At 44.2% G+C, this 27,283-nt stretch overlaps 2 protein-coding genes across 4 annotated transcripts in view; both read right to left on the reverse strand.

Moving 5' to 3' along the window:
- Positions 1-3,515: 3,515 nt before the first annotated feature.
- On the reverse strand, positions 3,516-6,910 carry C1H8orf82 (chromosome 1 C8orf82 homolog). Its single transcript, XM_074263534.1, has 3 exons — positions 6,416-6,910; positions 5,332-5,380; positions 3,516-4,583 (listed from the first exon to the last, which is right to left on the reverse strand). The coding sequence occupies exons 1-3, from the start codon at positions 6,584-6,586 to the stop codon at positions 4,138-4,140; spliced, it is 666 nt and encodes a 221-aa protein (XP_074119635.1). The 5' UTR covers positions 6,587-6,910; the 3' UTR covers positions 3,516-4,137.
- Positions 6,911-14,248: 7,338 nt separating this feature from the next.
- The window catches only part of ARHGAP39 (Rho GTPase activating protein 39), a 316,607-nt gene continuing 303,572 nt past the window's right edge, over positions 14,249-27,283 (reverse strand). For all 3 annotated transcript variants that reach the window (XM_074263619.1, XM_074263602.1, XM_074263610.1), the window contains 4 exons: positions 26,531-26,730; positions 23,627-23,718; positions 17,411-17,580; positions 14,249-14,942 (listed from right to left, as the gene is read on the reverse strand). In XM_074263619.1, coding sequence (XP_074119720.1) covers positions 14,748-14,942; positions 17,411-17,580; positions 23,627-23,718; positions 26,531-26,730 — 657 coding nt within the window. In that variant the 3' untranslated portion in view covers positions 14,249-14,747. The remainder of the gene's footprint in view (positions 14,943-17,410; positions 17,581-23,626; positions 23,719-26,530; positions 26,731-27,283) is intronic.

The raw sequence follows: 27,283 nt of genomic DNA on the forward strand, positions 1-27,283 counted from the left end.
TCAATTGGGAAAAAGAAAAATCCTTATGATGATTATGCAGTCAAGAAAAATAAATTCTCACATTGAATATATTTTTTTAATTGTCTCATTCTATATCCTAAGTCCATTCTCTCTCCATCAGGAGGTTGGCAGCAAGCTTTGCAATAATGGCTAGTCTTAAATCTTTTAAAGTTGTTTTATTTTACAGTTATTGTGTAAACGATTTTCATCTGCTCATTTCCTTCTGCATCAGGTCATACATGTCTTTCCATATTTCATTGAAACTATTCCTTTTATAATTGTTTATGGTGCAATTCCATCACATTCATATGTTGCAATTTATCAATTCATTTCTTAATTGATGGGCACCCCCTTAGTTTCCAGTTGCCACTACAAAAAGAGCTGCTCAATTTGTTGAAGATAGAGGTCTTTTTCTTCTTTTTTGATCTCTTTGGGGTGTTGGATCTAGTACTGATATTTCTGGGTCAAAAGATATGTAATTTAGTGACTTTTCAAGCATAGTTTCAAATTGCTTTCTAGTATAGTTAAATCATTTCAGTCAAGGTGGCGAAATGGATAGAGCACCAGCCCTGAAGTAAGGAGGGACCTGAGTTCAAATGTGACCTCAGACACTTAACACTTCCTAGCAGTGTGACCCTGGGCAAGTCACTTAACCCAAATTCCCTGGGGGGGGGGGGGAACTTTATTAGAAAAAGATCTCTCCCCCCATCCAGTGATCTGCTTTCTTTTAAATTTTAGATGAAATGGTGTGTAAAATGTTCTCTCATTCTTTCTAATTCTTGTTTTGTCAGTTCATTTCCTGTTCATTGATCCTTGCTCCACTAATATATGCTTCCTTTTTTTGGTCTAAATCACATACCTTTTTTGCCCTTTATTGTTGTTTTTTTCAAGTGAATGCTTGGCTCAGTAATGGGATTCTTAGGTTTATGAAACTCTATGGACTGCATTTGCTTCTCATTGTTGTGAATTTATTTCACTGATCAATCTATCAAAATCAAATCATTTTGAGGATTACTGCTCTATACTATAGTTTAAGATCTGGTACATCTAGCTTCCTTCCTACTTTTCATAATTTCCCTTTTTATTTTTCCACCTGAATTCCTCCCCCCCCCCCCCCACCTCAGCTCTATAAAGTATCCTTTGGTAGCCTGATTGAGAGCATTGATTTATGTATCATTGTCATTTTTTATGTCTACTCATGAATTAGCTGACTCCCCCCCCCCAATTATTTAGGTCAATCTTTTTTTTTTTTCTACGAATAGTATTTATATAGTTTTTATGTGTCTTGATAGGTAGCCTCCCAGCAGTTATTTTATTGCTAATATACATATACCAGTTGATTACAAGATACAGAAAGCCATGGAGTAATTTTCATTTTTATATCCCTAGCACTTAGTTTTTGCCCACAGAAGGCATTGTTTGCTGGATTGAGAAAAAAATCATCGTACCATCTTTGTGCTTCTGTATGGAGTCCTACCTGTTTGTAGGGATTTTTCCACTAAAAGAATGCTTTGTAAATTATAATGTGCTATGTAAATTAATGGCATTTTGGTATGGTGAAAAGAACAATGGACTTAGGAGTCAGGTGCCCTTACTATTCATAAGGCTATAAGTTACTTTCCTCTGAAATCTTTGTTTCTTCATTTTACAAATGAGGAAAATTGTTTCATACTTCTACTAAAGCCCTCTTACTATGACTCCTCATGGCAAGGTGACCAGATTCTCAGACTGTCAGAAGTGTACAAATTCTGCAAAGTCTTACTAAGTTAGATTCTTAAGTACAGTTCTGGTGATGAATTATGTTCTTGCTCTTTGAGCACCAGTCTGGTGGTAAAAGTTCATAAGATGGTTTGCCACTGAGGGATGAATTTTTTGGTCTTAGCAACTCAGGAAGAAACATTTATTAAGATGTGGAAACTGATGCAATCTCTACTGGTGAAAGGAGGACTCAACTAGATCACTGACTCTAATAGTCTGAATATTCCAATAGCCAGTTTTCTCCCCCCAAAAATCTCTTATTAAAAGACTTTGAAATACTGAAGCAACTAATATTTGCACTCCTTCCTTCTGGAGCTATTGTGATGAAAATGCTGAATAAGAGCTTTTGTTCTCATTTTGCTGATAAGTGTACAGAGATCTGTATGCATGTGTATTTTCTGATAGAACCCATAATCCTAAAAGGTGCTTTGGAACTCATATTGGTATGCACATAGTGGAATGAGGCTCTGCTAAAGCAGCTCTGAGTTTAGTTATATAATCTTCCACTCTCACATCTCATCTTCGCTGGCTTTCTCATACTGACAAACTTTAATGGTGGATTACTTCCATCATAGATAACTTTGTAATTTAACTTCAACTGGGTTCATACATGTTACTCCTCCCTAATTCACTATCCCACTCTTCATGATTCTAAACCTCTATTTTCCTTTCTCATTTCCACACACTATATCCTTCCTCCATCCTCTTAACTGAGGTTTTCATCTTCCACCTGGCATCACCTGCCAATATTTCTTTACTTCAGTCTCCAATGAAGAGTGGGATCCCCTTTCATCCCAAGACCAATACTTCACTAGGTACCCTTGATCTCATTTTTTTTTTTTTCTTCAGAAAACTGTCTCCCAGTACCACCTTTAATCATGCCCTATTACTTCCTTATTTATAAATACACCCAAGGCCCTATTCTCAAAAATCCCTCCTTAGGTGCCACCATCAATGCTGCCTTCCTCTCCTTTTCTTAACATCAATGCTGCCTTCCTCTCCTTTTCTTAACTGTACTCTGGAAATTCCATCATTTGGATCCTCAGTTTCCTCTTTTTTAAACCTTCTGTAAATATGGCTCCGACTCCATCATGCAACTGAAATTGCTCTCTCCAAAGTTACCAAGAGTCTCTCTTAAACCAAAGAGTAAAACCCAAACGTTTGACTGAGTACTGTCCTCTTCTTCGTCGGTATGTCTTCTGAGTTTTGGGAACACTGCCCTGTTCTAGTTCTCCCACCAACCCCATCTGCTGCACTGGAGGACCATCACTCATAGCAAAGCCCCTCGGGTGCTCCACATAACTATCCTGAGTCTTCTCTTTTCTCTCAAAATGCTCACTTAAGTGACCTCATCAGATCAAGCCAGAGGATATATGCAAAACTGCCAAGTACTGTATCGGTGCTGTTTAAATTCATGGGTTTAAATATCTCATAAAGGCATTACTCTATTCAGTCTCTCTTCTTCACTTCTGGTTTCGACACTACTATGCTTCCCATTTCCGAGGTGTGCAACTTTAGTCTATATACCCAAATGGCTGTCAAATTTTCTAATTTTTAGTTCCACATGTCTTGGATACAATTTCTTCTTTCTACTCACACAAGTATCCCTTCCAAAACCACTTTCTATTTTGTATTTTTATATTTCAGTCTTGTCTTTGTATCCCTACCACCTGGCAAAATGGATGGCACAGCAATCAGTGCTTTGGGAAAGGAGGGAGGGCATGAGTAATCAGGGCAATCAGGAAAGACAATGTTGATTTTAAGCTCCACGAGAGCAAACTGTTCTTTTTAATGCTTGTATCTTTAGTGCTCAGAATAGGGCCTACCATATAGCAGCCACAATGTTTTTTGATTTAAACTGAATTCAGGTGTGCAGAGTGTGAAGCCTGAACCACCCCTGCTTCCATCCTCAGGAAGAAGTGGCAAAGGCCCAAGGTGTTTACACAGGGACAGGTGGGGATGAAGGCCCTTTCCTTTAAGGCCTTGTCATTAGTCCTTCTCTTGGCACAGTGCAACAGGACTCTTTGTCCTTCTATCCCACAGCTCCCCAAGGCCATTCCAGAATCCCCACTGCTGGGAGAACGCTCTGGTTCTAACGCTTCCACTCTACCCTACTCACCTTCCTTTGATCAGTGGGCTGTACCAGCCTCAGTCACAAAAAGGCAATAAGCACATCACAGGAAGGAATTTCTCTTAATCCTTATTAGGAAGCTTTAGCTCCAGGAACTATCTTTCCTAAGACTCTCCTCCCATTGTCCTTCTCAGGAACAGCAACCTCGGGGCCTTAGGCTGGTCATGTCCCTGAAGGTTACTACCTGTTTGGACCTCCACCTTCCTGAGGCAGAGGAAGACAGCAGGTGAAGAAGGGGGTCCAATGCTTCAGGGCCCACAGGATTTAGGAAAGAGGGATGCAAGGTCCATGGTTAGGGGATATTTCTGGCCTTGCCACAAGATATGGGTGGGCAGGGTGGCCCCTCCTGGTGGGTACTGGAAGCAGCTACTGAGCTCAAAGGCCAGGGAAGAGCGGACCAGCCCCACACCACCAGCCAGTTTGGGTGCTGGGTGATAGAGACGTCCGTTGGCAGGGAGGGGCATCAGTCGGGCAGGTTCGAAGGGTACAGCCAGGGCCTCTCCCCCTCCCCCATAGGAGAGGCGTGCGGGTCCCGGACCATCTTCCAGTAGGTGTGTGAAGACCACGGGGAGATCGTCACAGCGCACAAAATTGCGTTCACGGCCACAAAGCGAGACAAAGGGAAAGGCATCTTCATAGCGACCACTTTGGTTCTTCCTCAGGCGGGAGAAGAAAAAGACCAGGAACTGTCGGTCTGCAGGGTAGAGGATATAGTGGTTAAAAAGCCCCTAAATGAAAGAGGGAGAGAGAGTCACAAAATCAAAGAATACTGGAGTTTGAAGATGATCCAGTTCAATCCTCCTATCTTAAGTCTGTTAAAGCTAAAGGCTCGGGTGGGGAAGAAATTCACCTGAAATCACATGGCTGAGTCTTGGCAGTGGGAAAGCGGTAGTGAAGGGAAGAGGCAGGCTGGCTGGGCACCGGGAGAGGTCCCCATTATTACTGACGCCTGTGCTGCCCAAAAGGGAGCCTGCCTGCTGCGGGGGAATCTGGATTTGAATCCTGCCTCTTTTATAACGTGTGTAACTTTAGGCGAGACATTGAACTTGTTGAAACCCCGTTTCCTCCTCTGTAAAATGAGGTTTGGATTATAGCCGTCAAGGTCCCTTAATCCTATCAGGGCCGGTCCTTTGCTCACCTCCGCAGAAAACGGGTGCTCTTAGACAGCCCATATAATTTTTTCTCCCATTTCAGGCAGACATGAGTCTGGGGAAAATGAGGGAGGCAAGTTTCTTGAGATTCATCTCCCTTGTTAGGGACCCTGAGAAGATCAGACCCAACACGCCTTGGTGCTGGAAGCCAGGAAGCTCGCTACTCATCATCTTCAGAAAAGGGAATAGGGAAGGGAGCAGGAGTCCTGGGAAGAGACCTGGGTTCACCCACAGATGAGGTGGCTCTCAGTGTCCTGATGGGTCAGAGGCCTGGGAGCAGGTGGTCGGTACCTTTGAAACAGGTGATAAAATTCTTCACTTTAGCATCATCCAGGAAAAGCTGCAGGACAGGCAGGAGAGAGACAGAGAAAGAGGGGTGGGCGGTGGTGAGCCTGGAGGGTCCCCGTGACTGAGCCCGCTCCCCCGCCGGCCCGGCGTTTGGGTGTATCACGAGGCTTCTGCACTGCCATTTTACGGCCTTTTCAGGCCTTGCTGCTAGTTCCCCCAGGGGTCGGCGGCATCTTTATCCAGGGCCTGTCACATTGCACTTGAACATTTCAAGGAGCTCTTTGACCACGTTAACGAGGGATTCTCTCCCGCACCGGCCCCTTTCTTTTAGCCCGTGCCCGCCAGGGGTCCTCCGCGGGGGAGGCCTGGGCGGGCACTCTCTTCGGAGGTTTTGTGGGTCCTGTCTGTGGTTCCCTTTTGCCCTCTCTCTTCTGCGATCTTATCCCCCCGCGTCACTTTTGTCCGCAGATCCCTCTACCTACACCTGCCAGGCTACTCCCGTCAATCTACCTCACGGCTCTTCAGAAATGGTGGCGCTCCAAGATTCCCGAGCACACAGCACTACCGGAAGAGCACTTTTGTGGGGGGGGGGAGCAACTCGGGCCCTTCAAGTTCCACGCGCCTCTCCCAAACACTGCTCCGTCCCTCTGCACCTGGCGGAGTGGCGCCGTCCGGGCCACGGCCTGCCGGGCTTCCGGAGCGCCAGCGAGCACGGGGCTCCCGCCCCCTTGGCTACCCCGGGCTGCCGGAGCGGCAAAGCTGCGCGTCCCACTGTAAGCGGCAGTGCTAAGGGAGGCTGGGGCGGGACAACCTTCCAGGCAGGGAAGCGCGGGTCTCAGGTGCTTAATAAGCCAGGAGGAGTCCAACTGCAGGAACACCCGCGCGTCTGCCGGGGCCGTAACACACACAAAGCCCTCCCCCACGAACCGCACCACCCCGCCGGGGGCCCTCCTTCGGGAGCACGGCGGCTGGCTCCTCCCTTCTGGCCCCCACTCCCCTTCCTCCTCCTCCTCCCCCCCCTCCCCCCCCGCCTGCCTCGCTTCCCCTCCTTTCTTCTCCTCCCCACTCCCCGCCCGCCCCGGCTCACCTGGCCTTGATGGTCGATGTAGTAGAAATACTCGCGGGTTCTCGGCTCAGGACTCTGGCCCTGGGTGTAGGAGGGACCCTCGCTGCTGGCTGCCCGGGCCCCGACCCCGCGAAGAAGGGCCAAGGGCAGGGCTCCGGCTCGGAGCCTGAGGCCGCCACTCACCGGCAACATGCTCCCGCAGCCTGACCCCTGTCGGATCTGGCCCGGCCTCCCGGGCCGGAAGTTGCCGGTCGGTCACGGATGGGGGGGCGGTGCTGTGGGAGCACTTGTCTCCCGGCCGCGGACACCCGTCGGTCTGGAGTTCCGGGGGGAAGGAGAGGAGAGGAGCGACCTGGAGCGTCGGGACTGGGGCTCTTCTCGGTTGTGGAATATTCTGAGCCTGTTTACACGTCACGTGCCCCTCAGTAAAACTCTTACCTTTATTTGATCCTTTGGAAATTAATGGGGTTTCGAGATTTACTTCTCTGGGCGTTTGCCCTTTTACAAAACGCAGGTGGGAGGACTTAAGTCATTTGGCCAGTGCTCCCGGGGGCAGGCGGCCTGGAAATCCCGTGAGGCGCCTTCTAGCGGCCAATCCGTGACTTGGCTTCCAGTCTCACCATTTTGCAAAATTAAAGATCCCTTAATGCCAAATCTGCCTTGGTCCTGCTTGCCCTCTGGGCTGTATTTGACAGTTTACTGCCCTCTCTTCAGACATTCTCCTCCACGGTGTTTTAAAAAGGATATTTCTTGATGCTGGTTCTTGTCAGATCCCTCACTTTCCTGTCTAACCGCCTCGAGTATAATGCCCTCCTCCTGTTTGTTTCTTAAACAAACCACGATTTCCTTCCAGATTCAGCTCAAGGACCACCTTCTTCACAAAGCCTTTCCTGTCTACTTTGGTGTCCCCAGTGCTGAGCACAGTATTGACATGCATCCTCCCTTCTTTCCCCCACCCCATTAAATCACTCCTCCATCCACACCCTTCCTTCTAGGCCTAGGCTCTCTTCTACTGTCACTGCTCTAGGCTAAGGGTGGACTGGCTGCCTAGAGAGGGACCCAAGTTAATCCTGGCACTTGACACATCTTTCCAGCATGGGAAGGAGGAAGCTAATAGGAGAACAAAACTAGAGAGTGAAGTTTTTTTCCCATTCTTACACGAGGAATTTTTGAAGTTTTTCCAGAAAGGAAGAGTGGAGAATTTCCTTGAGATGTGAAACCAAGGTGGAAGCATGTTAGTCTTAGGGGGTTACACTTGAAATTACCTTCTTTAAATTCAAGACTCCAAGAGCAGCAGGTGAACTCTGCAGGAACAAGGGAAGAGTTTTGACTAAATGGATTCTCTCTTTGGTCACTACAAGGTTGAGAAAAAAAAAAAAGGTTGTGGTGGTCTTTCTCCCCTTGCTTCAGCTGTGTGAGAATCTGAATTGTTTAAATTGTCCTTTTATTCTGTTAAAGACTGAATTTGATGGATAATTTTATTTCTTATTAACACCTATGACTGATTCTGCCTTTACTTTTCCTGGTGTCCCTTCTGTTTGGGGCACGAGGCAGTAGAACAGCTTTGGGAAGCTAGAGAGATCTTTACAGTCAGGAGTGGGCTTTCAGCCCACTGTTGGGAATTTTTTTTTTTAAACTTGTATAATCACAAATCATTTCAGATCCACCTTTCCAAGGGCAAAATTATTATAAAACAGAGTCCTCTGAAAATCTGTCTCATTAGACTTATGTCTAATCCATTTCCTAAGGACTATTAATTGAGAAACAGAAAATCTGAATTTGAATCACTATTTTTTAGTGCTAGCTCTGTGACTTTGAATCTCAGTTTACTTGTCTGTAAAAAAGCAGGCTGGAGTAAACTTAAAATTACTGCAATTGACAAGATTAGAATAGAAGCAATAAGTTGGGAAAAATTTTTTTTACATTCAAGGATTCCAATAAAGGTTTCCAACTGATAAATGGTCTAAGGATATGAACAGTTTTCAGATGTATTTCAAGTAATATGGAAAAATGCTCTAATCACTGTTGATCAGAGAAATGCAAATTAAGAACTCTGAGGTACTGCTACACACCTCTGAGATTGGCTGACAGGAAAAGATAATGATGAATGTTGAAGGGGATGTAGGGAAACTTATTGTAGGTGGAATTGTGAACTGATCCAACCCTTCTGGAGAGCAATTTGGAACTATGCTCAAAGGGCTATCAAAATGTGCATATCCTTTGATCCAGCAGTGTGTCTCCTGGGCCTGTATCCCAGAGAGATCTTAAAGAAGAAAAAGAGACCCACATGTGCAAAAATGTTTATAGCAGCTCTTGTTGTGGTTGCAAGAAACTGGAAACTGAGAGGATGCCCATCAGTTGGAGAAAGGCTGAATAAGTTATAATACTATGAATGTAATGGAATATAATTTTTCTATAAAAATGGTGAGCAGGCTGATCTCAGAAAAACCTGAATTTACATAAACTGATGCTAAGTGAAGTGAATGGAACCAAGGGAACATTGTACACAGCAACAGCAAGATTATACCATGGTCAATTCTGATGGATGTGGCTCTTTTCAATATGAAGATGTTTCAGGCCAGTTCCAATGATCTTATGATGGAGAGAGCCATCTGCACCCAGAGAGAGGGCTCTGGGGGCTGAATGTGGATCACAACATAGTATTTTTTAATCTTTTTTGTTATTGTTTGCTTGCATTTTGTTTTCTTATTGTTTCCCTTTTTGATCTGATTTTTCTTGTGCAACATGATAATTGTAGAAGTATGTACAGAAGAACTGTAACATACTGGATTACATGTGATCAAGGGGAAGGGATGGGTGGAAGAGAGGGAAAAAAATTTAGAACACAAGATTTTGTAAAGGTGAATGTTGAAAATTATCTATGCATGTTTTTAAAAAAAAGCTTTAAAACTTTAATAAAAGATAAAATTACTGCAATCTTTAAGATTACTTAAAAGTCTAAGAACCTTTGACTTGTGGGTAGGCCATTCCTGGCACTCAAGAGATTCCCTGAGTTTCCCTCTAATTGATAGCTCTTTTGGGCTTTCTATCTTTGTTAAAACTAAGAGGTACATTTCCTAATTGGAAATCCCATAGGAGCCCCACCAGTTTTCCCAACACTCTCTGTTCTGATGCTGACATTTGTAGTGTTTCCATTAAAAGGTGGCCAACCCCTTACCCACCAGTTCTCAAGGATTTAATTAACTCTATGCAGATGACAGAGACCTAAGAATATAGTTTCAGTCTCTCTTCTGAACTTCAGTTCTGCCTTACCAATTACTCTTTGATATTTCAAAATGATATCTGAGAGACATCTTAAAGTCAACATATCCAGACCTGTACTCATTACCTTTCCCTGCAAATTCTCTTCCAAACTTTCCAGTTTCTGTCCAATGTATCACTCTCTTCCAGGCTGACAATCTTAGCCTTTTCTGGAATCTTTATTTTCCCTCATCTCACATATCTAATTAGTTACTAATCTTGCTATTTCTACTTTGATAATATCTTTCTTATCTGACCCCATTCAGTTACCTCATCAATTCATGTACAGATGACAACAGCCTTAATTGCTCTTCTGGCCTTAAGTATTTACCTGTGGCAGTACACTAACTTGGGAGGACTGTATAGCTCCTTGAGGTGAGTGGTGTCCCATGGGAAAAGTAGTAGTTGTTTATTTAATACAAATATTAATTCCCCCCCCCCCTTTAATAAAATAGACGTCTTTTATTTTGTTTCATTAGCCTGAGGTCAGGGGTGAGAGTGGGGGAGGGATATGTACGCTAATGAAAGCCTTTTCTTTTTTTGTTTTTTCCTGTGGAGACCTTACAAGAGCCAAATTTTGGTTGGGTGCAAAGCTGTAACATATATTATGGATAAGCCTCCAAGAATGAATATGATTCATTTGTTGTCACCGCAAGGATTATAATAATAAACCTTTGAAGAAGGCTGACATAGCACCATAGTAGAAAGACTGCTGGAATTGAAGCACTGTGCTCAAATTCTGGCTCTAACACTTGGTAACTATATAACTCTGAGCAAGTGCCTTCTTTCTCTGAGTCTCAATTTCCCTTTTTAAAAATGGGGATAATATTTGTATTCAGCTAGCTCATATAGCTCTGAGTTGTTATTTGTAAAAATGATGAATCTGGAGTCTTAAAGGCCTGTCAGAATCTTGTGTGTGGCCTACAGTAAAATCCTACTTTTGCATGGTGGTTTCTTTATGATGCTTAGGGCAAGGTAACCATTAAGTTCCCATCCTTATGAGTCTACTTTGCAATTCCAGAGTGCTATGGAAACAAGGGACTATTTTCTCACTGGTCAGCCCAGTTCAGCTGCTACCAGGCGTCCTAAGAGGAAAAGGTGGCAAAGACAAGTGGATGGACAGAATGAGGGACAACAGCAGAGAGTGTCCATATGTATTTTATTCACACGACATGGAGCCGCCTCTACATGTCCATGCGTCATAATTACAGAGTTAGTCAGATGATGGGGCTGTAGCCCTGGCCCTCCCTCCCCCCTCCCCCCCCCCCTCACTGGAAGGGTGCATTCCTTCCCCTCCCCAGCATGGCTGGCCCAATTCCTGAGATGGCTATCTGAGGAGGAATGGGGAGGCTGAGGAAGGATGTTACCTATGCCAACCCCACCAGCCCAGAGACCTGCCTCTGGTCCTTGGTGGGGAGAGATTGGTGCCAGAGGACAAGGAAGGGTTGGGGATCCTGCTGGGCATGGCTGGCAGTTTGGGGACATGGCTAAAGTCCCCTGGGGGCTTGAGGCCAGAACTAGTGTGGCCTTCCTCCCTCTCCATTCTCCCCCCTCACCCCAGTCCCAGGGCTGAGGCAGGAGGAGTGGGGCTATTGTTTTGTTCAGGTTTTTTTTTTTTTTTGGTTTTGTTTTTTTTTTAATAATAAATAAAAACAATTCTAAAAAAAATAGATATATAAAAACAGGAAAACAAATGAAAGTTTTACAACAACAACCAGAACAACCAAAAAACTCCAACATGGAAAATGTACAAACTGGGAGGGGGCCCCACAACACTGGACAGAGCAGGCCCTGTTGTTCCCCTCACTGCCCAGGCCCCTCCCCCCAAGCAGGCTATGAAGAAATGGTACACAAGGGGGGCTTTTCCACATGGACTGGAAGATGGGCTTGCCCTGGCACTGGGATCCCCTCTTCCCCAAGTAGCCTTGTTCCTAGAGTCTTGCCTTTGCACAGGCAAACATACTCCCCTCCACATCCCATGAGGGTGTAGGCCTGGCTGAAATGGTTATGAAATGGGGATGCCGGATTTTCTGGCATTTATTGCAAAGGTCAAAGGACCATCTTGGGCCCTCAAAAGGTATCACTCAGCGTGGGCTTGCTGTCTCCTTCCTTCCCTGCTGGGCCTTGTCCATGGAGGGCAGACAACCAGTCTTACCGGGAAGCTGCCTTCCCTATAGTTCATCTCCTTTGGTGTTGGGGTGGGAGGGACCCCCCGCTGGACCTCCCCCCCACACCTATTCCTCCGAATTTGCCAAGGGGCCAGGTATAGGGTGAGGAGCTTGGGATGGGGTGGGGTTGCTTTTTGGTCACGAGCCAAGAAAAGATGCAGAAGAAAACTATGATACCAACTTGCTCTAGGCTGAGGCTGGGTGATGACTGGGGAGATAAATAGCATTTGGATTAAAAGGATTTCATTAGCAAATTTAGTCCTTATATCTCTCACTCTGTTTCTATTTATATCTCTATACAAAGGCTCCGCTGCCACAACGAGTAGGCGGGATAAATTCTGAATTTATAATTACACTAAGAAAAAATACTCTCACCCCCCTCCCCCGGCTCCCACACTACCCTGTGCACTGCCCTGCCTCGGTCCCTCAGCCTCTTCTGCCCCAGCTTGAGTTTGGGGAGATGGGGAGATCTCACTGGGTCATTCCTTCGGGCGTTTTTGAGGAAGGCCCAGGGAAACCTCTACTTCACTGGGCTCCCAACAATCAGTGCTGGCCCCAAGGGACCCTGAAGCCCTCCAGCTCAGGGGGTAGAAGGCTGTCCTGGGAGAAGCCTCAGAGGAGTGGGGGAAGGGCACTTGAGGCAGATGAGGGACAGGGCTGGGGAGGGGGACATGGCAGCTGGTGGCATCTAAGGCTTGGATCCAAGGGTCTGAAGCCTCGGGAACTTCCCCCTCTCCTTTCTTCTAGGGGTCTGCGTCGAACGCAGGGGACAACCACTCTTCTACCCAGTCTCGCCTGGCCGTGGGGCTAGGGCCAGCAAGGAAGGTCCGGGTGGAACAGAGAAGTGGACTCAGGCCTGACTTGGGCCCCAGTTCAGTCAAAGACACGCCTCCCTTAGGCCTAGGTTTGGAAGCTCCCAGGGAAGGGCTGGGATGACCAGCTGGCTCCCAAGGAGAGTGAGAAGTGGAGCTGGGATCCCCAGGGATTGTATCTGCCTGGAGAAAAGGGACCAGTGACTTGGAGAGAGCAAAGTTGGAAATGTCCTGGGGACAGGGAGAATGGAAAATGGGAGGGATAGGCTGGAGGAAGGCCCCAGAGTTGTCCCTCAAATCAATCCCCTCCCTAGTCCTCAGGGGCCGGCCCTGAGCAGGGGAGGAGGAGGAGGGCTGGCTAGGGTGGTGGTAACTCTATCCTCCCATGGTGGGAGAATATCAGGAGGGGAAGGGGCAGTGTCAGCTTGGCTCTGGGGAGCAGAAGGCACTTTCTTGGGGCACCCTGCTGGGAATGGGGAAGGGTTTTTTTTTGCCTGTCCTGCCCCTTGCTGTGCCCAAGGTTCCCTGGGTGGATGGGACTGATTGGACCCAATGGATCCCTGTCCCTGTCCTGGGTACCTGACAGTGAATCTGAGGCTGTTTTGGGGACAATTATGGTTAGTGGAAGGAGCCCTGGCCTTGGAAGAAGAACTGGGCTCAAATCATAGCTCCTCTAACTACTTGGGTGATTCTGGGTAAACGTCTTCTCTTTGGGCCTCAGTTTCCTTATCTGTAAAATGGCGGGGGGGATAGGGCAGCCTGGATAATTTCCAAGATTCTTTTGGCCCTGATATCTTGTAGTTCTAAGAAGCCATGGCCAATAGGATAGCTGGGGGAGAAAAGGGAGGAGGCCAACAGCGACTAGAGTACCTGAAGTCACAAATGGTCCCTTAGCTCCAGGGTATTTTGGGAGAGGTATTGGGCTCCGCCACTGTGCCAGATCCAATGTTAGGGAAAGAGATGGGAAGTCATAGGGACAGAGGGATTTGGGGGAGCAGTAGAAGGCAGGAGCCAGAATAAGAAGGAAATCATGAGGACCCAAGCCCCAGCCTGAAGCTGAGGCAGGGGCAGAAGAATGGGACTATGGAGGCAAGGTCAGAAACTGGGGTGAAGAAAAATGAGAGTCAGGCAAAGTGTTAAAAATGGGAGCCTGGGCATGAGTCTGGAGCCAGGGAAGCAAAGAGGAAGGTCAGGTAACAAAGTGCTTTTAACAATGCTCTCCCAAGGAAATTTCTAACTTCTAAGGGCTGAGGGGCTGAGGTATGGGAACGGGAATAGGTCAGGACACACACGAGATCCTTTCTGCCAAGGGGACCCTCAGCAGCCAGTCCCCCACGTCCTGGCCGGATGGGACATGGGCATGGGTGGTAACCTGCTATGTAAATGCAACATGGACAAACGCAAAACCAAACCCCAGGGCTGGTGAGTCGTGCTCAGGTGCAGCCCTTCTCTGTGTCGCCCAGCCTGGCCCTGGTCTGGGCTAATAACCAGTCATGCTTATTTCAGGGGCCAATAGATTCCCTCCCTCCCTTCCCCTCCCTTCCCCTTCCCCTTCCCTCCCACCCCCCTCCCCCCTCCCCGGCTGCAGACTTGCAGCGAGGGCTGGGCCCCCCCCTACTGTTTTCTCCACACACCCAGCTTGTCTCCCCACCCTGTGCCATGTCCTCCCCACAGGGTGCCTGTCTGCCTGTTCCACCGCTGGTGGGCTCTGGGCCTACCAGTGCTTCATTCCTCTTCCCTTGCTAACAGGAACAGCCAAGTGGCTACAGCCCGTTGGGGGTTGGCCACAGGCCTGGGATTGGCTTGGCTCGGTTCGGTTCAGCTCCCCATCCCCTTCAGGCTCCCCTCAACCTCCGGTGTTTTTCTTAGTTAGCAGTGGGCCAGGTCCGCCATGCCCAGAAGAAAGAGTGCAGGAGGGGGCAGGGACTGGGCATCATTTGGCCCCAACTGAATTCCTGGAGAAATCTCCCTGGCCTGGGGTGATGCAGACGGGCCCCTGTGGAGTAGGTGGGAGCCCTGGCCAGCAGGCAGTCCCCGTCTGTGTCTTACGTCTCTGTGCAGGGTGGGGAGCTGCAGGTGGGTGGGCAGGCATGGGGGCCGACCCCTGCGGTGCTATAGTACTCCCTCCATGAAGCTGGTATCCAGGTGCTGGATGAGGACACGAAGGAAGGACATTTCCTTACGTGTGTTTTCAAAGATGATACGTGGGTCGTCTGACTGGCAGCGCAGGCAGTTGGGTGCCATCACCATAGCCAGGTTGCTGACATCCATCTTGGTGACGGCCACATTGGCAGGCTGCACAAACACCTGTGTGGGACAGTAAGAATGTTAAGAAAGCTGCAGAAATACCACTGTGTGATGGAGATTGGGAATGGGGCTGCCAATGTGTTTTTCAGGAGATACTCAAATCTCCTCCACCTGGGCCTGTAGTGGGGTCCCAGCCCAGCCTTTGGGAGGGTTAGAGGAGAGGACCTACCCTCCTGTGGGTCTTGTTCTCATCTCCATCCTTTGAATCTCACTAGGAATGCTGACCTTTCCTTCCCAGAACTTCCCCTGCATTCTCTCTTCATCACTCCTGCTCTTTCCTGAGGTTCAGGCCCACATACAGGAAAGTGCTCAAGACTGAGGTTCCAGGGCCAAGAGGTCTTGTGGCATAGTGGAAAGAGCACTTGGTTTAGACTAAGAGTCCCGATTCTGGCTGTGCTGTTGACTAGCTGTGTGACTGTGAGCTAACTAGTCATGTGTTACCTCATCTCTACAATGAAGGGATTGATCTAGGCAATGCTCAAGGCCCTCCTACCTCCACATCCTATGAAAGAAGGCCCACTTTATTAGATCAGCCCCATGATGGTAACTTTCTCAGCTAGACTCACAAGAGTCCAGACATGGGGGAAAAAACCCCTTTCCCTTTACTCAAACTCCTTTATTTTTAACATAAGAAAATTACAGCTTAGACAGGGGACAGTTTTGGCTCAAAGTTCCTGGGAGAGCCAAGCCTGTGACGTCCTTCTACTGACGACACTGCTTTCTGGCTCCCAGTCTCTTCTCACACTCTCTCCCTGCTGTTTATAGCTTCTGTAGTCTACTTTAAGTCTGGTTCATCATGACCCTTACCAGCTGGAGGCAGCTCCAGTGCATCTTGAGAGTCTCACAACCAGCCTGTAAGGAAGGTACTGCAGCTGTGATTATCCTTGTTTACTAGATGCAACTCAGAGAGGTTGTGTGACTTGTCCATGTGCCTCCAGCAAATTTCTAACTCATCACACTGTCTGCCAGTCCAGCTTCTGTCTCAGCTTCTAGTTTGGACTTCAAAAATTTCTGTTCCTCTATGCCCAAAAAGTTGTCAAACTGTGCATACCCTTTGACCCAGCATTGCTGTTATTGGGATTATATCCCAAAGAAATACTAAAGAGGGGAAAGGAACCTGTATGTGCCAAAATGCTTGTGGCAGCTCTTTTTGTTGTAGCTAGAAACTGGAAGTTGAATAGATGTCCATCAATTGGAGAATGGTTGGGTAAATTGTGGTATATGAAGGTTATGGAATATTATTGCTCTGTAAGAAATGACCAGGAGGAGGAATACAGAGAGGCCTGGAGAGACTTACACCAACTGATGCTGAGTGAAATGAGCAGAACCAGAAGATCGCTGTACACTTCAACAACAATACTGTATGAGGATGTATTCTGATGGAAGTGGAAATCTTCAACATAAAGAAGATCCAACTCACTTCCAGTTGATCAATGATGGACAGAAATAACTATACCCAGAGAAGGAACACTGGGAAGTGAATGTAAATTGTTAGCACTACTGTCTATCTACCCAGGTTACTTATACCTTCGGAAGCTAATACTTAATGTGCAATAAGAAAATGGTAGTTACACACATATATTGTATCTAGGTTATATTGTAACACATGTAAAATGTATGGGATTGCCTGCCATCGGGGGGAGGGAGTGGAGGGAGGGAGGGGATAATTTGGAAAAATGAATAAAAAAAAAAAAAATTCTGTTCCTGCTTTTATATGACAGCCATGAGCTATGTTTTGTGGCATTGGAATCACGATTCACAACTATCCTCTACAGGAGGGCTCTCTAAAGTCAGGGCTAGGTTGTTTCACTCCACTATTCCTATTCTACAGGAACTAAGAGAAAACGAGTACCCAGGATGCAATAAGTGAAGGAAAGTACTTGACAATAAAACTTTTTAGAAAGGCACATGTGGCTGCTCATAATAGATCTCGTTTCTTTTTGGAGGCAAGCAGGGTTAAGTGACTCACCTAGGCTGACACAGCTAGTATGTGGCTGAGGCCAGATTTAAACTCAGGCCTTACTGACCCCAGGGCTGGGGCTCTCTCCACTGTACCAGCTGCTCCAGTAGCTTTCACTTCTAGAGTGAAATGTTAATGTTAATCAAATGCTAATTTCATAACTCTATGGGGTTCACATATGACTTCCCTTATTTTATACATGATGAAACTGAGACAGAGAGTATTCTTCATACAAGTAGAATGGAAGGGGAGTAGATCAGCTCAGAATCATGGGCTAGGAAGAGTCCAATCTGGAATTCTAGCTGAGGTCTCCAATGTTCTTGGCTCTAGGGAGCTTTCTATCTTCTACTATAGGACAATGCTCTTCTTTAAAGAGCACACCCTGATTATGCCAAAACTTCCTACTTGTGCCAAGGGACTGAGGGCCTCCTATTGTGATGAACTAGGTCTCATGTTCTTATAACCCAGAGGGTGGAGTTCTAGGGCTTGAAGGCTCAGGGCCCATTACCTGGAGGAAGCGGATGAGGTAGCAGAGCACCATTCTGTTGATCCGGGGCAGGGAGTGGACGACAGCGATGGCGGCCTCAGGGTTTTCATAGTGTGTGATGCACTGTTCATAAAACTCGTGGGGGATGAGGGGCTCTTCCAGCTCTCGATACCAGAGCTTTAGCAGTGATGCTGGGAGAGGGAGAAGACAAAAAGAGAAAAAGGGGAAGACCAGTCTATCAGCATTTGTGTGGTGAGGTTACTGGAAGCTTCAGCAGGCAGTGCTCAGTGGAGCTCTGGTCCTTTCAGAGATTCAGGCTAACTTGGCATTCCATTAAAGAACAGGTATGGATCAGGAGAGAACTATCAACAAATGTTCCAGGCTCAGCCTGGACTGAAAGGCCAAGGGAGAGAGGGCCAGTCGTGCCTTCACAGCAAAACTAACCCCTCCAAACCTTTTCCATTCCTCCTCCCATACTGCTAAACACCACAGGAGCAACTGAAAAGATTGTGCCAAACAGATCTCCTAGAAACTCATGTTATAAACTGGGTCCTCACCGCTTTTACTCTTCTGTGGTTGACTGTCATACTCCTCAGAGTGGCTATTCCAAACCTTCTCTGTTCACTTCAAGATCCTGAAATCTCTTTCATCAGTGAGAAAACTGAGGCCATCATGGGCTCTCTCATCTCCCCTACTCAATGTAGCAAAAAGCCTCTTTGCTCAATGTCTGAAGAAAAGTTGGTCCTTTGGTGAAGGGCAAGCCCTCTACTTCTGAGTTCTATGTCTTTCAAGAGTTTGTCTACTTGATTATTTCTGCATCTTCTTGCTTTTACTTCAAGTTCTCTTTATCTAACAGAATGTAATAAATTTCTTAAGAACAAGAACTGTTATTTTTGTCTTTGTATCCCTTGAGCTGTACCTCAGCACAAATTAAGTGCCTAAGAAAGGCTTAATAAATTAAACTTAGTGGGTCCTTCCTTACTTGCCTCCAAACATGTCCAACGAAAATTCCTATATCTTTAAAAACCTTCACTTGAACAATTCCAATAGATTTTGGATAGAAAATGCCATCTGTATCCAGAGAGCGAATGATGAAGATTGAGGCATGCTATTATTTTCGCTTTTTTTTTCCTCATGGTTTTTCTAAATTTTTACTGACCTGTGATCCTCCATGAAGCTCAATCTATAACCCTTCTTCCTTTCATAGCCAAAATCCTAGAAATAACTGTCAGCATCTGCAATCTCCACTCCACTCCCTCAATGTCCACTTACTTATCAATCTTTTTAAAAAATAATAGCTTATTTTCAAAACATATACAAAGATAGTTTTCAGCATTCATCCTTGTAAAACCTTGTGTTCCATTTTTTTCTCTTCCTTACCTCAGCCCCTCTCCTGCACAGCAAGTAATTTAATATATGTTAAACATGTGCAACTCTTCTATACATATTTCCACGGTTATGCTACACAGTAAAAATAGATCAAAAAGGAAAAAAAATGAGAAAGCAAACAAACAACAAAAAGGGTGAAAATATTATGTAGTAATCCACACCTGGATGCAGATGGCTCTCTCCATTACAAGACCACTGGAATTGGCATCAATCACCTCACTGTTGAAAAGAGCCATCTCCATCAGAATTGATTATCATATAATCTTTTTGTTGCTATGTACAATTATCTCCTGGTTCTGTTCACTTCACTTAGCATCAGTTCATGTAAGTCTCTCTAGGCCTCTCTGAAATCATCCTGCCGATCATTTCTTATAGAACAGTAATATTCCATAACGTTAATCTATCATAAATTATTCAGTCATTCCCCAATTAATAGACATACACTCAGTTTCCAGTTCCTTGCCATTACAAATATTTTTGCACATGTGGGTCCTAAAACTGTATTATCTCTTTGGTTATCAATCCTACACTATCACTCTACTAAAACTACTCAAATATAACTTAGAATCCCTTAATTTTTAAATCTAATGGTGTTTTCTCTGTCATCAAATCTTTTGCTCCACTTTCAACTTTTGATACACTGTTGATGACATTCTCTTAGTATGTGTTTCTCCTTTTCTGGTTCCTATAACAATACTCCCTTCCTTGTTCTTCTGCCTAAAAGATGTTTTTTGGTGTACCTTAGTCTCTCTCTTCTGCCCCATAAATGTAGGTGTCTCCTAAAGCTTTTTAGGGACTCCCTTTCATTCTCTTTTTATATTCTTATTAATTTCATCAAAGAAGTTCAATTATTATCTTTACACAAATGACTCCTAAATCTATATATCTAGGCTTGGTCTCTCTATAGAATTTAGTTTTGTGTTATAAACTGCTTCCTAAAATATTATTACAAGAAATGATAAGCAGGCTGATTTCAGAAAAGCCTGGAAAGACTTACATGAACTTTTACTAAGTAAAGTAAGTAGAATCAAGAAGACATTGTACACAGAAACAAAATTAAGTGATAATCAACTGTGACAGAATTGTCTCTTCTACAGTGAGGTTCATTAAGGCAATTTCAATAGACTTGGGTGGAAAGTGTCATCCTGCATACAGAGAGAGAACTATGATCCAAGCATAGTATTTTCACTTTTTTTGTTAGTTGTTTGCTTATTTTTTTTTCTGATTTTTATTGTACAGCATGATGAATATGGAAACATGTTTAACCTATATCAGATTGCTTACTACCTTGGGGGACAGGGGAGGGAGGGAGAGAGGGAGAAAATTTTAGAACAAAAAGTTTTGCAAAGGTGAGTGTTGAAAACTATCTTTGTATGTATTTGGAAAAATAAAATGCTATTTAAAAAAAAAAAACAAAACCAAACCTGTTTCCTAAACATTTTCACCTGGACATTACTACCTCAAATTCAACATATCCAAAATGGTACTCCTAATCTATCCCCTTAAATTACCTTGCCTATTTTTATTTAGGGTACTACTAAACTCCCAGTTACTCAGATTGACAAATTAAAAATTTTTAATTCTTAAAAATGCCAAAAGTTTTTGTTAATATTTTTGGTTTCATATCATCTTTACCTCTCTTTTATCTACCACAGAGTCATTTCTTATAACAAAGAATAAAAAAAAAGGAGAGAAATAGTTGTTTAATTATTGTTCAGTCACAGCCTTCATGACTTTGTGGATGATAATATCCTTGAAAAGAAGTTCTTGGCAAAGGTACTAGAATGGTTTGCCATTTTCTTTTCTAGTGGGTTAAGGAAAAAAAGAGGTTAAGTGACTTGATTACAGTCACAAAGTGAATATTTATTTGAGTCTGGATGTGGACTGAGATCTTTCTGACTCCAGGCCCAGTGCTCTATCTACCAAATCACACTGCTGCTTCCAGTTCAGTAAAACCAACCAACATATCAAAAAAAAAAAAAAAAAAAAAAAAAAAAATCTGACATATTTGAGTTTCCAATCATATTGCCCCATCTATGCAAAGAAACAAGGGAAGGTAACCTTCCAATTATGTAATATATTGTTCTTTCCTCACTCTCAGGTACCATTTAATCATTTACCAAGTCTTATTGGTAAATCAACATCTCTCTTTATTCTTTTTTTTCCCTTTGCTACTAACAAAACCTCTCTCTCTCTCTCTCTCTCTCTCTCTCTCTCTCTCTCTCTCTCTCTCTCTCTCTCTCTCTCTCTTTTCTTGCTACTAACAAAATAATCATACTAATTCATATCTTCATTATCTCTTGACTTGACTAGAATTAATCTCCATTTTCTTTCTTCTAAGAGAACTGAGGAGATTAGCAAAGCAAGTGGTTAATTGTGGGAATTGAAGGAACCATATTGACCCAATCTTATAACTAAATTTTGGAGCTAGATCAGTTCCATTTCTATTTAGTTATAGTCTAGTCCAACTTCTGTCTTGTGAGAAAACTTGTATGGATCAGGAGAGAACTATCAACAAATGTTCCAGGCTCAGCCTGGACTGAAAGGCCAAGGGAGAGAGGGCCAGTCGTGCCTTCACAGCAAAACTAACCCCTCCAAACCTTCTCCATTCCTCCTCCCATACTGCTAAACACCACAGGAGCAACTGAAAAGATTGTGCCAAACAGATCTCCTAGAAACTCATGTTATAAACTGGGTCCTCACCGCTTTTACTCTTCTGTGGTTGACTGTCACACTCCTCAGAGTGGCTATTCCAAACCTTCTCTGTTCACTTCAAGATCCTGAAATCTCTTTCATCAGTGAGAAAACTGAGGCCATCATACGCTCTCTTATCTCCCCTACTCAATGTAGCAAAAAGCCTCTTTGCTCAATGTCACTGAACATCTCAAACAACCCCTATATCTTCTTTCTAAATTGGCCCTGTAATGATCAATTAATTTCCATGTTCCTTTGATTGTTTATAAACACTTGGGGGTAGTGGGGCATCTCTTTTTCTGAATTCAGGGAAATGTACCTATTGGCTCTTTGACATCCAAGCTATAAAGACCTTAATCTTTCATCTAATTAAAAATCAGATTACTTAATGCTACATTAGTGTCTTTTAATTAGTTGGCCTTATTTGATTGTTTTTAATGCATAAAAATCTGTCTCTTCCCATTTTCTGGACCCAGACCTAAGCTGTGGAGATCTGGGGCCAGTTTGTTGGGCAACTGCCATGCATTGTTTTCTAAATGGATATGCTAGGGAAAAGGACCCATGTGTGCAAAAATGTTTGTGACAGCCTTTTTTGTAGTGGCAAGAAATTGGAAACTGAGTGGCTGCCTGTCAGTTGGGAAATGGCTGAATAAGTTATGGTATATGAATGTAATAGAATATTTTTGAAATGATGAATATGATTTCAGAGAGAACTGGAGAGACTTACGGAACTGATACTAAGTGAAATGAGCAGAACCAGGAGATCATGATACATAGTAACAACAAGATGATCAAGTTTAGTGATTTTTCAACAATGAGGTGATTGAGGCCAGTTCCAATGATCTTGTGATGGAGAGAGCTATTTGCACCCAGACAGAGGACTGTGGGGATTGAGTGTGGGTCACAACATAGCATTTTCACCTTTTTTGGTTATTTTTTGCTTGCATTTTGTTTCCTTTCTCATTTTTTCCCTTTTTGATTTTATTTTTCTTGTCCAGCATGGTAATTGTGGAAATATGTATAGAAGAATGTCACATATTTAACATACATTGGATTACTTGCTGTCCAGGGGAAGGGGTGGGGGGAAGAGAGAGAAAAACATTTGGAACACAAGGTTTTGAATGTTGAAATCTATCTATGCATAAGTTTTGAAAATAAAAAGCTTCAAAATTAAAAATAATAATTCAATATGCTGAGATTAAACTTTTGTTTCCTCAGTCATTTCATCTTTAATCTATCACACTTCTCTTGTATATCTTCTATATAGTTGCCCAAACAATTGTGCTTATGTATAAATCTAGACAGACCACTGCTTAGTTAAAATAATTTTTTATCTACCAAATAGAGTTCAAACTCCTTTGTCTGGCATTCAGCATCTTCCACAATCAGGAGCTAACTAACTTTTCCAGCTTTATCTTACATTATTCCCCTTCATGTACAAATCGTTCAGACCAAACTGGATGAGTCACTTTGTCCTAAGCACGCATTCCATTTTCCCAACTCCTGCCTCATTGTTTTTCTTGTCTTTATTGTCCTCACTTTGCTTTTCTGCCTAATGAATCTCTACTATTCTTTAAAATTCCATCTAAATATTAACTCCTCTATGAAGTTTTTCTTATTTCTATCATATTCTCCTTATGACTATCAGCACTCTGAGGCCAGAACTACCTTATTTAAACTTTGTATTACATTCAGGATTTAACACAAAACTTCTGAAATAGCAGGCCTTTAAATGGTAATTATGTATGATGTCTATGCGGTAAATATATGCAGCATGTATATGCATAATATGCATTACATATTCATTAAAACTGAAGTGTATGTATTTATATTTGTGGATAACTACTAGGATATGTGTGACGTATTAGGTTGCTAATTTCCATCAGTCACATTGCATGCAGAAGATATAGGAGAGTCCATCTTGAGGCCTGATAGGCCAGGTTAGCTAGGATAGACATTATAGCATTTGACTATCTCATCCTTCAGGAATGAGCGAGATAGAGGAGAGTTAGTGATGGACATTACAGTAATAGAAGTTTTAGCTCCCAAGCAAACCTGGGTCTTTGCAGTTTTCCTCAATGTTGGACCTTGTGCCAAGGAGGGTAAATGTGTTGTGTCTAAAATCTCAATATTCCTCTCTGCTCCACATCTTACCAGGGACATGGGGGTCCTCCAGCCCTGTGGGAATCTTCCACTGATCCACTTGAAGCTTCAGAGCATTCACCTCATCAATGTCCCCAGGGACCCTGTGTATGTGAAAGAGAGAAAGAGAGACAGAGAGAGAACTTTGGATGAATTTCTCTAAAGACATTTCCTATCCCCAGTGAGGGTATCATGAAAGAGGGAGGAATAAGCATTTATGTAACACCTATTACATGTCAGACACTGTACTAAGTACTTTACACAATAACACCAGAAGATAGATGCTATTATTACCTCCATTTTATAGCTGATGAAACTGAAGCAAAGGAAGGTGAAGTGATTTGCTCAGGATTACAGCTAGTCTGTGACTGAAGCTAGATTTGAATTCTGGTCTTCCTGATGCCCAGCCCAGCATTCTAACCACTGTACAATCAGTCTGGCACACAGTCTTTGATATTTCTTGTGGTTTAAACTGTCAAATTGGGCATTGGGAGCCATTTGCTGTTAACTCCAAAGGACTCATTTCTTCTTACTGCCCTCACCCAGATTTTGGGTATTCTTGATTTGTCTTGGGAATTGGGAAAGATGACTTGCCTCCATCCTTTGTTGGGGGACACACACTGGTCTGTGGGTGCAGAATATATCCCAAGCTCCTCCCCCTCTTTATTCATCTCCCAAATGACCAGGCTAGGTTGGATGGTCTCTGGGGTCCCTGTCAGCTCTAGACCAAGGTCTGTGACTCTGTAGCTCCCATTTCTATGGTGGTTTCAAATTGGCAAAGCACTTTTCTTCGACCAGCAGGATTGACATGTTTATTATATGCCAGGCACTGTATTGAATGCTTGGGATAGAATGAAAGGCAAAACACAGTGCCAGTCTGCAAGGAGCTACATTCTAATGGGGGAGACAATATGCAAACAACTAAGCATATAGTAGGTGGGCAAGCCTGAAAAAAAGGAATGGGATCAAGAGAGAAGAGTTTCTAGTACAAGGAACAGCAAGGCCAGTGGAGCTGGCCAGGGTCACATAGCTACTAAATGCCCGAGGCTGGATTTGAACTCAGGTCTTCCTGACCTGAGGGGTTAGAGGCACAGCACAGAAGAAATCATCTAGTTCAATCTCATTTTACACAGAAGGAACCCAGGGCCCAAAGATACAAAGTAATCTAATTATGCTTCCAAAGTTGGGCCTCTACTTCAGCTTCTCTGACTCTCAGAGCAATGCTCTCTAACTTCTACCACTTCTAAGGCTCCATATAGACTCCGAAGTGAAGGGGGAATAAAGGATAAGGTAAAGGTTTAGCAGCTTGTAATGAAGAGGGTTAGGCAGAGAGAAAATGCTGGAAAAGAAGTCAATGCAGGGTAGAAAAGCTAGTAGCTGGTGATGTGGGCTCCATGCAATGCTCCTCAGAAGGGCTGCCTAGGCTGGAACTAATCCTGGCACCCAGGATCTAAGGGCAAGGACTGCAGCAGCACCCTCATTCTCTGGGGGTCAAAGACTACTTAGTTCTTTCTGGTGGCTTCCAGAGCCAGATCCAGGATGAGAACTGCAAAACTATGTAGGCCACATTTCCTCTTCTCTGACTCTATGAAGACTTGGCCAAGGATATAGGATCACAGATTATGGTGTGGGAAAGAACTTTGAATGATTTCTCTAAAGACATTTCCTACCCAGGAGAGTAGTCTTGTAGAAGAAGGGACTAACTATCACTAACTGGCTACTAATCAATTACCACTAAAGAAGTAGGCAAGCTTTTCTGGATCTTGATGGGTGAGAGGATCCAATGACCAATCCTCAAAGTCAGAGAGGTAAGCCCCTAAATCCCAGGAAAATCACTGTCCATTAGGCCACCTTTTCTTTTTTTCATAGCCATTATGCAAGGGAGCAGCACTTATGGAAATAGAACCTATTAAGTTCTTCTGAAAGAAAGAAGTCTTTACCCCCTCAGCAATCACAGTTACTAAAGACAAAAGAAAGGTTTACCACCAAAATTCTTAGCACTGTCATACGGCTTCACTTCTGTTGGGCTGATCACATTATTTGAATGCCAAATGAATGCTTGCCAAAAAGATTATCTTATGGAGAATTCACACAAGGCAAGTGCTTACAAGATGGTCAGGAAAAGCAACACTTTCAAGATCTCTCTTAAGAATTTTAGAACTGACTGTGTGCGATGGGAGACACTGGCACGAGATTGCCCAGCATGGCGTGCCCTCATCAGAAAAGGTGCTGTGCTTTATGAGGAAAGCAGAATTGAATTAGAAGAAATAGCTCAGAAGAAATGGGAGATGTGCAAAGTTAGAGAGTCCGCCCCAAATGTTCATAGGGACTCTTTGTGTCTAACCTGTGGCAGAGCATCTTGAGCTCATATTGTCCTGATCAGCCAGTTGGACACACTGTGACTCGACACTTACATGGTGGTATCATTTTGGTTCTCTTTGAGAATGAGAACCAATAACCAGAAACAGATATAGTTTTATCAATGGAAATGTCATTCAAGAAAATGTTTTCCTATCTGCTTTGGCAGTTGCACCCTAAGGACCATGGAGCGTTTCCATCTGACTTGCAGCTGGCTTCACTTATTAAAAAATGAGCTGCAAGAGTGCAGAGACCATCTGGCTTTTCTTTTTGTATCCTCAGTAAACAACACAATAATATGCATATAGTAAGCACTTAATAGATACTTTTTTCTTTTATTAATTCATTTAGAGGCCACTCCTCCCAATTTATAAAATTGGGCCCAGGAAAAGCAAAGTGATATGCTCAGGATAACATGGCTAAGAGCTGGAACTTTTGTTTCCTCAGCTATTCCCTTGTTGACCTGGAATCTGGATCTAGGGCCTTGGACTATAAATTCAGCCCTTCTTTGGGGCTCCCACTTGGGGAGCAGGCTCCCCAGGTCCTATCTCACAGTACCTGAATATGCCCTCAGTCTGGTCCCCGTTGAGGGCCAACACTTCCTCAGAAAGTCGTGTCTGCACCCAGGGCAGCTGCCGGTCAGGATAGCGCTCTTTCTGCATGGCCAGGATATCTTGAAGAGCACTACCAAACATGGATGGACTAAACACAGCATTCTTTGCATGTCGGATTTCCTCCATGTTAGGCTTCTTCAGGCCCTAGGAAGGTAAACATGTTAAAAGATAAAGTGAATAGGATTTTATAGCAACCTTATGCCAGGGAACTTAGGGAAAACAATATGGGGGTCTGGAAGGAAAATGCAACAAAGGGAATGAAAAACCCATATGATCATGATGCTCAAGGAACTCTGGAGAACACATAGGATCCAACACCACAGGCGTGGGATAAAGTCTTTCCCTATCACAGAGCTAGAGAAAAACAAAGCTTGGTATATACATGCATTTGTGTGTGTGAGAATAGTAGGAATTTAAGTTCATAGGCAGCAGAAAACCCAACTTTTGGTTTGAAACGTATCAATAACCTCAGAGTCATAGGGAACCTCAGAGATCATATAGTCCAATTCCTTTTTTAACAAGAATCACCTCTATAACATAGTCATCAAGTAGTCTTTAGTGACTCCAGCAAAATCCCATGTCACTTCTGGGTGGCTCTAATTATCACTACTAGTTTGGTCTTCTAGACAGGTAGAACAAATTCAGTATCTCTTCCTCATGACAGCCCTTCCAATATCCAAAGGCTACTATTGTGTGT

This window comes from Sminthopsis crassicaudata, chromosome 1, assembly GCF_048593235.1.
Source record: "Sminthopsis crassicaudata isolate SCR6 chromosome 1, ASM4859323v1, whole genome shotgun sequence".
NCBI classification, from domain to species: Eukaryota; Metazoa; Chordata; class Mammalia; order Dasyuromorphia; family Dasyuridae; genus Sminthopsis; species Sminthopsis crassicaudata.

Bases quoted from the DNA above. Each gene is read 5' to 3' on its own strand.
- C1H8orf82 (XM_074263534.1), bottom strand. From the start codon at position 6,586: ATGTTGCCGGTGAGTGGCGGCCTCAGGCTCCGAGCCGGAGCCCTGCCC. The intron at 5,381-6,415 runs GTGAGCCGGGGC...CCTGTCCTGCAG, and splicing joins ACATCGACCATCAAGGCCAG to CTTTTCCTGGATGATGCTAA. The intron at 4,584-5,331 runs GTACCGACCACC...TCTACCCTGCAG, and splicing joins TTTTATCACCTGTTTCAAAG to ACCGACAGTTCCTGGTCTTT.